The following is a 10,887-nucleotide window of genomic DNA, read 5'->3' as shown; positions in this document are numbered from 1 at the left end:
CCCTGGAGGAGGTCTTCAAATGCGTGGCGCTGTGTGCTAAATGTCCTGAAAAAAAAAATATATAAACTCCCTCGTTTCGCATCATCCCCAAATCACCTTACGAAAACTCCTTCTTTTTCAAAAGAAAAATGCTAAACGGAGGCATGATTCGGGCCTCCCCGCGGACGACTTCCTACGTGGTTTAAATAACCAAACAAACGATTGTTTACACCCACAAAAGGATTGACTGTCCATGATGGTTTACACCCACAAAAGGTGCAAATGACATTCCATACCTATTTGTCAAATATGTGGTATCGAATGTTTCCACATCTCCAAAGTAGTTGTAGGCCCCTCTACTACGGGCGTCCGCCCAAAACACACTTTTCAGTCTATCATCATCGTCCAATTTCATGAGGTTGAAAAAACCATCATTCTTGTATTGCATCATTCTAAAATACTCAAACAACGCTTGAGCACCACCTTTACCAAGGCGCAGGTGTCGTGCCTTATCAATATAGTTACGACAATCTTTTTCTCCAAATGATATGTTCTCAAACCCATCCGCCTCAATCACAAGAGCATGTAAACTCTTATTCATCCATATGCCAGCCTCATCATTAGTATCCAACACCCTTTTAACAGACTCATTAACTTCTCTGTTGCATTTGAAAAACCTGAATTTTCTTAGACTGAGCCCATGATTGTGTGTGTTAAATACGGATGTCGCACATAGCTTCCCATCCTTTAACATGACATTCATCCTTGCCTTGCAGTCTGTCTTGCTTGTTGGCCGAGGCTTGGAGACGTTTGACGACCTATTTTGTGCCTTGCCACCCCGAGCACATCCCACAGTGACATATTTCACAGTCCCATCTTTCTCCATTTTACTCCTTTGTGTTATTATCCCAAAACCACATCGCTTTCCGTAATGTTTATAGTAATTTATCAACTCAGTCTCCGACTCAAAATGCATCCCTGGCTTTGGCTCCTCAGTGATATCACCCCCATCAGTGCTAGCCTCGTTGGTATCAACCGTATTACCCAAAGAGGTAGTAGACTGCGCTTCAACTTCTATTGAGTCTGATGTGGCCTCACTAATTTCTTCAACATAGTTACTTTGCTGCATTTTATTTTCTTGTAAATTAGGAGAAAAAAGTATGGCATGAAAAAATATGTTTTGAATAATGTAAAAGACACTGCATGTGGAGAATTGAAGACATCACCTCACTGCCACATGGATATGGGTTGGTAGAAGTTGGAGGAACAAATGCTGGTAAAGCCGAACAAGAGCTAGCAGCGACACTAGCGCTGGTTTGTACACTAGAACTGACAGCTACACTAGAGCTGACACTACTTGCGGAACTAGACGTGGGAGCAGAAGTAGAGATCTATGGGTGTTGCTGCAGTTTTCCAAAAAAAATGTAAACATAAGTAGTTAGACCAAATATTCAAGTACAACATTAACTACAAAGGCATACTCTAAAAAATGATCACTTGGTTGCATCATGGATATGGGTAGGCAGTTGGAGGAGGTCCTGTCATTGGTATGATAGAACTATATAAGGCAGCAGAACTACTCAAGGCAGCAGCACTTGACGCGGTACCGGAACTACTCAAGGTAGTACTACTTGACGCAGTAGCTTGGCTACTCAAGACAACAATACTTGACTCGGTAGCAGAGGTAGAGTTCCATGGGTGTTGCTGTAGTTTTCTAGAAAAAATTTAAACATAAATAATTAGACGAAATATTCAAATTCAGAAAATTAAAGCACACTAACTACAATAAATATTCCAAGAAATGATCACCTGGTTGCTCCATGGATATGGATAGGCGCTTGGAGGAGATCCCATCATTGGTACGGTAGAACTATACAAAGTAGCGGTACTACTTAGGACAGTAGTACTTGACGTAGCAGCGGCAGTAGAGCTCCATGGGTGTTGCTTTAGAATTCCAACAAAAATTAAAAATAAATAATTAGATCAAATATTCAAGTTCATAAAATAAAGCACATGAACTACTTTACCATCCAACAATCACCTGGTTGCTCCATGGATATGGGTTGGCACTTGGAGGGGGCACAAAAGGTGGTAACCACGCATGAGGCACTGGACCGTAGTAACTTGGCATGTAATTTGAAAAAGTTAGATACAGTGGTCTTGATATGTTGTTCTAACATATATCAACATAATGTTAATCAACCCAAGTGGATAATGACTACACATAAAATAAACACACACCAACTGTTGAAAGAGGTTTACAATACCTGGGTTGATGGATTGGTGATGAGAACTATTATGCGGGATGCATCTTCTTTCTCTTTCTCCATCTATCTCAACAATAAAATCAAGATGCATGCACCTACAATATTATATTGAAATGACTTTCAATATGGCAAAAACATTTTTTTTCCCTATTACACATAGCAACCAGAAGTCAAGATATCCCTTTTGGACTTAGCTTAGTATCATAATTTATTCTATGCTTTTGAAATTAATATTTTATTCTATACGAGAAGTCAATCTTTACAAATATATAAGTAAAATGAAAAATCTTTACATAAATACTTGAATAAGAAAATATAATTTAGTTGGGCGCTTTTATATATATACAACTTTTTACTATATTTTTCACTCAGCATTTTCTGACACAAAAAAATTACAATCAAGTTGGGCACTTTTTCAAGCTGAATGTAAATGTTCATCTTGAACAAAAATCTCCCTTTCAGATGCAAGATGCAGGAAAATGCTAACCTTTTCCTATTAAAACTTTTCAACAAGAAAAAATAGACCAAAAAAATAGAAAGATCTAAACAAAATAAATTTCTTCTTTCCATCTTTTTCAAGCAACAAATAACTTAATGGGTTGCACCACTGGATATGTATATTACCAGTTTCAAATGGATATGGGTTGCAGCAACTGGGCATTTTCCCCTTCCAGAGACGGCAGTTGGAACGCAGATGGTCACTCACGGTGGAGACTCATGGCAGATGGTCAGTCACGGCATTTCCCCTTCCGCTCGAACTGGCGTCGACAGCTTACACGAAATGTTTCTCTCGACGGCAGATGGAACGCAAATGGTCACTCATGGCGGAGACTCATAGCAGATGGTCAATCACGGCAGATTCACTCACGGCGTTTTTCCCTTCCGCTCGAACTGGTGTCGACGGCTTACACGAAGTGTTTCTTCCCCTTGTTTACGTTCTCAGCTTCTGTTTATTGTTGTTTTTTTTTAAATATGTAACTGCTGACATGGCAAAATGCCACATCAGTGGCATCCGCGAGCCTGCCTGTAGAGTACTCGTGTGCGTGGGTTTCTTTTCCCTTTTTTTTTTTCTTTTCCAAGTGAGTTATCAGCATGTGTTTTGAGAGAGCAATAGATTGTTGCTTCCGTCCAACAACGTGCGTGTTTCTCGCCTTTTGAGAGACCAACAACTTGCCTTTTTGACTTAACTTTTTTGACTTTTCTTTTTTGAGCCTTTTTGACTTTTCTCTTTTGCATTTCTTGAGTTGAAAAGAAAAATAATTAAAAAAAATAGAAATCAGAAAAAAATAAAATAAAATAAAATAGAAAGAAAGAATAGAATATCAAAAATGTGTTGTGCATGTGAAGAAATATTTTCCAATTAAATCACAAGTTATAAAATTAAGCATAAATCATGCTATAAATCAATTTAAATCACAACTCAGATTTATGTATCTTAATCATTTTTCTATCTAAAACAAATAATAATGTAATGAAATAATTCAAATATATAGGTTTTAGATGTATAAAATATGCAATAACTCAGCTCAATCACCATCATTAGAAGATTGTTGTGAAGCTAGATAGCCACTACCCTCCTTCGTTCAAGGTCACTATTGCACTGCCACAAGAAACAACCACTGCCACCCCCAATGTTCCTCCCCTGTTTGATACAATAGAAATATAGCACATGTCGCCTTTTTATGAACAGCACCATGAGCCACTTCTTCACTCTGAAACCACTGTAGTTTGCTTCAATTATCCATACCATGCACAATAGTGAAGCCATGATGACTAGATGGCCTTCCACGCATGCCACCATGAAGAGCCTCCACGCCATCTTTTGTAACCCAGCACCGTGGAGCCCTTGGCCCTAGGTAGTTCCTTGGCGAGGAACTGCGTTACCTGGGATGTTAACCGGTCAACTAGATGCATCGTTTCCTCGAACAAGGTGTGCGAACTATGAACATACAGTGGTTCACAGAGGAATTCTTTCAGAAGGATTAGTTGGAGAGTAATCTATCAGTACTAGAGATGCACAAATAAAATCTTCATTAATATTAAGTCACTATCATTTTATCCCAATTATAGTTATAGACCATAATAAGTTACTCACTGATATCCACATGTACTAAATCATAAAGGGTTCGTCTTCTAAATATAATAAGCATGTTCTATACAAGATAGACACTAACAGAGACAGGCCTCCATAGCTACTCTTTAGGCTAGGTTGGTCCTTCTTCCTTGAGATAATTCTCTTAGGGTACATCTGCATCAAGGTCTATAGTTTCAATGAATGAAACTGCAAGTGGGACCACCTCAGGGAGATTTCTATGAAATCTCAATAAGTTAAAACTCATAAGAGTACTAATAATGAGAAACAAGGGTGATGAATATGCATGTACCAGTTCATGTAAATAAAGTTAATGATACACATGTTTTGCATATGACGAGGAATCACCCTTCGAGCAAAACACATGTATTCCCAAGCATGGTGAGGAATCACCCTCTGAGCAAATCACACGTATACATAAGCATGACGGCCAACCACCCTCTTAAGCAAAACACGTATATTAACAAGTACTCATAATAATATTACCAACGAGAATCACTCCACTCATTCGGCATGGAGAGTGTCTTTACCTGGCCAATGCCTGAACTCATTCACCAAATATAGATGGGGAGTCACTCTACCCGTCCGACAAGGAGAATCTCTCTATTAGTCCAACATAATGAAAGACACCCCATCTATTCAACATAGAGACTATTTCTACTCGCAATATCACGTAAGGCCAATATGAAAACATCCCACATCGATGATCATGAGGAATCCCTCTACTCGTATGATATTCGTGGCAATGTGTAGCTACAATTGTACGAGGAATCCTCAACCTGATCCCATAAATTTAGAATGCTTGGAAAACTCATCACTTTAAACCACATCACCTCAAATGACATCTTAGTGTCATATCTTTACGATTACTAATAAAAGTAATGGAAAAGATGCACTTTCATGTAAGAAAAGGGATGACATATAGAATATGCAAAATCTTAAACATACCACCAAACATTACCCGACATTCCCAGTATTATCATAGGAGTGAACCTACTTGAAAAGTATTTCTAAAACTAAAGCTACGTTGAAACCAATCTTTCAGTGATGAAGTTCTTGAGTTCCTTGGTTCCTTGAATACTTTGAAGATAAACACTTTACAATCTCAAAAGTGAGATGCCGACTCTTGTCCAATGCCCTTTATATGATGATACTGCCAATTATAGTCTTGATGTCCTTCGATCTTGATCTTCCATTTGCCCTCTGGATGAAAAGAATTGTAGAGACCAAGTGACTGATGGGACAAGGCGTGCATGTCCCTACAACTTGCCTTCAATGCAACCCAACAGTCCTTCCCTTAGTGAGGGTCTCCCAGGTGGCTTTACGCCATACTTCTAAGGTTAGATGATATGGCCCATAGGTTCATATATTCCATAGGGGTACTCTTGATATGACATCTTTGATGGAGCATGGGCCTTGGGAACAACATCTGTTGCCCTCTGAGCACCTCTAGATTATCTTAGAGAGCTCCAATCTTTGCATCGTGCTTGGCCTTTCCATATTCTCTCCTTTGTACAGTTAGCACATCCTTTGTTCGCCTTCTGTCAGATGAAACTTCCTTCGTTGCCTTGTGATGTCCTTCATCTACTGCTCTCTACAATGTGTTGCTCACCTTACTCGTTGTTCGATTGCATGTTGCTAGCGAATCTGCCTCCTTTTCACCAGTATTTTGCCCACGGGAGGAAATCCCTTACCTTGGTTTGGCGCGATCCTCACACATTTGACTTTGGAGGACTTTTGTATGTAAGTTCCTGTTATTGTGGATTTTAGGTTAAAGGGTTTACCCTCGGGTACGGTATGTGACTAATGTGTATTGTGAGCAATGTGAGAATCATGTCAAACTAAGGTAAAGGATCCCCTCTTAGTAGAAAAATACTAGCGACAAGAAGGTAGTTAGGTGGGCAACATGCAGTTGGTCTAGGAGTAAGGCGATCAACATGTTGTAGAGATCCTGGCAGATACAGGGTGACAAATGAGGGTTTATCTAACACTAGGCGAGCAAAAGATGTGCTGATTGTACAAAGGCAAGCAACGTGTGAGGACAAGCTCTATGTAGAGAACAGAGCTCTACGAGATAACCCAGAGATGCTCAGAGGGCAGTAGGTGTCATACCTAAGGCCCATGCTCCATAAGTGACGTTATATCTGGAGTATGCCTGGGGAAGTCAGGATATGGACACTTTAGGCCATATTGTCTAACCTCATAAGTATGTCACAAAGCCACGTGGGAAACCCTCACTTGAGAAAAGGACTACAAGATTGGACTAAATGCAGTGTTGCAAGGACGTGCACAAATTGTCCCATCAGTCTAGAGGGCAAATGGACGGTTGGGATTGAAGGTCTCTCATTCAGGGAAGACAGAGGTCGGAAGAATGTTAGGAAGCTAGCAGCCCCGTCGTATGAAAAGGTGCTTGATAAGAGTCAACATTTTACTTTTGAGATCGCAAGGTATTTCTCTTCGAAGTCCTTAAGGAAGCAAGGAACTCAAGAACTCCACGATTGAAGGATTGGTATCAACGCAACTTTAGTATAGAAGTACTTCTAAGTTAGATTCACTCCTATGACTATACTTGGAATGTGGGGTAAAAGTTTGTGAATATGTTTCAGGATTTGCATATTCTATACCTCATCCCTCTTCTTACATGAAAGTGCATCTTTTCTTTATTATTTTTATTAGCTATCTTTACGTTGTGATTTTGAGACAAAGTGATTTTAAGATATGATTTGAAATGATGTGGTTCAAAGTGATGTCTTTTCGTACAGTTGAGAATCATGGAATTGGGTTGAGGAGTTCTTGTACCATTCCAGTAGCATGTTACCATGAGTTTCATATGGGTAGAGGGATTCCCCATGATGATTAGGGTGGAAAGGTTTCCTATTGGCCTCACTTGATATCATGAGTAGAGAGAGTCCCCATGTTGATCTTGCGTGGTGTCCTTTGTTATGTTTGGGTGGAGGAGTTCCATGTGTTGATAGGGTAGAGAGATTCTCCGTGTCGGACGGGTGGAGTGATTCTCTTTCGGGCTTTGGTGAATGACTTCACATATTGACCAGGTTGAGAGATTCCTTGTGCCGAAGGGTAGAGGGAATCCCCATTGGTAATATTATGATGAGTACTTGTTAATATATGTGTCTTGCTTAAGAGGGTGATTCTTCACCATGCTATGTATATGTGTGATTTGCTTAGAGGGTGATTCCTCACCATGCTTGGGAATACATGTGTTTTGTCTGAAGCATGATTCCTCGTCATATACAAAATGTGTGTCCTCGGCTTTATTTACATGAACTAGTACATACATATTCATTGCCATTGTCGCTCATTATTAGTACTGTCATGAGTTTTAACTTAGATTTCATAGAAATTTTACTGTCGTGGTCCCACATGCAATTTTATTCATCAGAGCTGTAGACCTTGATGGAGATATAGTCGAGGAGAATCATACCAAGGAAGAAGGACTAGCCCAAACTGAAGAGTAACCACAAAAGCATTCTTTGTTAGTGTTATCTTGTATTTAAACTGTTTATTGTAATTAAGTGATGAACCCACTACGGTTCTGTATATGTTGATATTGCTAAGGAACTTATACTGGTCTATAACTATATTTGGGACAAAATGATAGTGACTTATGCTATTACTATTATTGAAGATTTATTTAGTACATCTCTGGTACTTATTAGATTAGTCTCAGACTAATCCCCTTGAACAATTCTGTTGCGAACCACTACGACTTGCGTGCGCATAGCCCATGGGGGCACACATTATTCTAAGAAACAAGGGATATAGCTGATCAGTTAGCATCCCGGGCACCATGGTTCCTCACTAGGGAACTACTGAGGGTTGAGGGCGCCATAAGAAACATAGAGAAAATGTAGTATTTCCTCATGCTGCATGTCAAGCCCATCCTCTAAACTTACCAATACATGTCTGGACATTCGATTATAATTGTGGCTATAAATAGAACTCGACCCTCCACCACTGTGCATGTCCTCTCTCTCTCTCTCTCTCTCTCTCTCTCTCTCTCAACTTTTGATGCCATGCTTGTGAGTATATAGAATGACCCTCTAGAGCTCATTGTATAGAAAAGAGGTTCTACATCCGCGAATCAAACCTCCCATCTCTTCATCTCACTTATACCTTCACCTTCCCTTCCTCTCTTTATCCCATGCCATCACCAAGAGTAACACAAGTTCTTGTGATCAAAGTTTCATTAGATCCCTTAGAAGAGAGTGAACCTGAGAGCTAGTGTAAGCACCCTTGGAGAGTTGATTCTTGTGTGCATCAAAGCTTCGATTTGGTGAGTAGATCATTCATACTCTTTTTATTAGAAGTTAGATCAACATGTTAAGTTTTGATTTGAATTATGAAACCTAGGTTTAAGTTGAGTTTTATGAAGTACATTCTTGAAAGCACGATTTTGGTGCAAGCTGTAGGTTTCTAGTTATTGGCTTCTGTTAATCTTGAAATGTATCAATGACATGAGTTAGTATTTTGACATAGACTTAGTTAAAGCTTTTTTATGATGATCTTGGGTGTTGCATATTTTAGAAAAACAAGATGTTATTTAAGGATTTAGTCCAATGTTTTAGATTAAGTATAAAGCATGAGTTCGGTTTTAGGGTTATGATATGACTGAAGTTTCATCTTTGTGATATCATGAATTATTTGCTTAGTCATGTTTAATATCATCTAGAAATGAGTAATTAGCATGTTAGAAATTAGAATATGTGATTTATTGAAGTTCTTAGTGTTCATATGCAAAGGAAAAGCTAGGAGCATCATGCTAAGTCTTGGGTTGTGATATTTGATTGTATGAGTGTGTTGGTTATATTTTATGATGGAGATACGGTTATGTATGACAAAAATCTAAGGTATTAACATGTTTTCAAGCTTTGATTTAGAATATACTTAAGTGTGAACTTACGGATCAAGAGGTTTCAACATGCTCTAGGCCTGGTGAATTATGTGTGTTAAGTATTTTAGTTTTGGTGAGTTTCTTGTGGTTATTGATTGATTCATTGTATTCTAAGGTCTGAAATGTATTTAGAACAAAAAATACATAGGGTTTGTAAAGTTTTGTGACACTTGAGGCCGATATGCAAATAGTGAATGTTTGGGGGTATATTTGTAATTTTCAAAGAGTTAAGGGGCACATTTGTAAATATTATTCTAAGCATGTTAGATTCCAGAATTTTCATAGCTTTATGATTCCTAACTTTAGTATATCTCATATTTCAGCCTACCAAGATTTATAGTACTCAAGGAGTTTGTAAGTTAGTCTCTAACTTACTCTTAGATAACATGTATATGGCTTTGTATAAAAGCCACATTCATATCGTAAATGCTATTTTATCATGAAATATCTTATGCTATGTCAATATCTTTTTGTCACTTACATGATTTGCATGCATGATTTGATTATATGTCACTTTTTGCATAAAAACATGAAAATATGTCATTACACATGATACATGAAAATATATCATTTTAGCATGAAGCATGTTACATATCACAAAATATGATTACAGGTCTGAAATATGTTTTGTCATGAGTATAGTATGAAAATATTTTATCATGACACAAACTAGGATGTAGGATTATCCTAGTGGAACTCCTCTGTCCACTATAGTGTGATTAATAATGGAGTGGAGTGTGACAACCTAGACTTAGCGAAGTCCTCTCCTATTATTTTCAATACCTTTGGCCTTAGCCCAATTAGAAATTGGCCCAATAGGATTAATCAGGTGAGTACTTAGAGAAGGACACGGGCCCCATCTCATCCCTAATACATTAGCTCCCAAGCCCACAAAAGAGGCCCAAAGGACCAAGTGGCATTCAGCCACTAGAAGGCCTAGGGTTTAGAAACCCTAATTAGAGTTTTGAGGATGGAGGGAGGCACCAAGAATGAGGTAGTGACCTTTAGATTCCCTAAACTCAATCACTTGTGACCTAGGGAAGGGGCATCTCGGTTTGGCCATGTCTAGCCACTTGGCAAACATGCAAGGAAGCTTCTAGAGGAAGCTTCTAGAGAAGAAAGGAAGACAAGGGCTCGAAACACTTAGGGCACACGCCCATCTCTCTCACCAACATGCCACATGGTCAACATGCAAGCTTGCCTTTAAGGTTCAATGAATCTAGACTTGAAGTTGGAAGAAGAGAGAGAGAATAGGGTTTTGGTTTCCTAAGAGGCACACGCCACCCACTAAGCATTTATGCATGGGGATATGAAAGAGGCACATGGGGAATGGAAAGAGGTGCATGGGGTGAACAAAAAAAATCTGAAGACACGAGCCTCTAAGCTTTCGATTAAGGGGTTACACTTCTACCATGAAGATCCAATCCTCATTTTCGCCACTTGTATTTCAGGCACATAGTATGGGAGTTTCTAGGAGAAGACAATCATGAGGAAGATGAAGAGAGGCTTATGGAAGAGGCACAAACATTTCTCAAGGCTTTTAGAAGAATATTTGTGGGAAGAGGACAAGATAAAGGGGTGGCTAGGGCAAACACACACACACACGCCTATGCTAAATTGCAACCATGCACACACTT

General features: G+C 39.0%; 1 protein-coding gene across 1 annotated transcript; it reads right to left on the bottom strand.

Moving 5' to 3' along the window:
- Nucleotides 1-205: 205 nt before the first annotated feature.
- LOC121236531 (protein FAR1-RELATED SEQUENCE 5-like) lies at nt 206-1,108 on the bottom strand. Its single transcript, XM_041132983.1, has one exon. It carries the CDS (start codon nt 1,106-1,108, stop codon nt 206-208), a length of 903 nt encoding a protein of 300 aa, XP_040988917.1.
- Nucleotides 1,109-10,887: the final 9,779 nt, after the last annotated feature.

This window comes from Juglans microcarpa x Juglans regia, chromosome 6S (genome assembly GCF_004785595.1).
Source record: "Juglans microcarpa x Juglans regia isolate MS1-56 chromosome 6S, Jm3101_v1.0, whole genome shotgun sequence".
In the NCBI taxonomy this organism is placed as follows: domain Eukaryota; kingdom Viridiplantae; phylum Streptophyta; class Magnoliopsida; order Fagales; family Juglandaceae; genus Juglans; species Juglans microcarpa x Juglans regia.
Note: the sequence above shows the minus strand (reverse complement) of the source record. Positions and strands in the feature narration are given on the sequence as shown.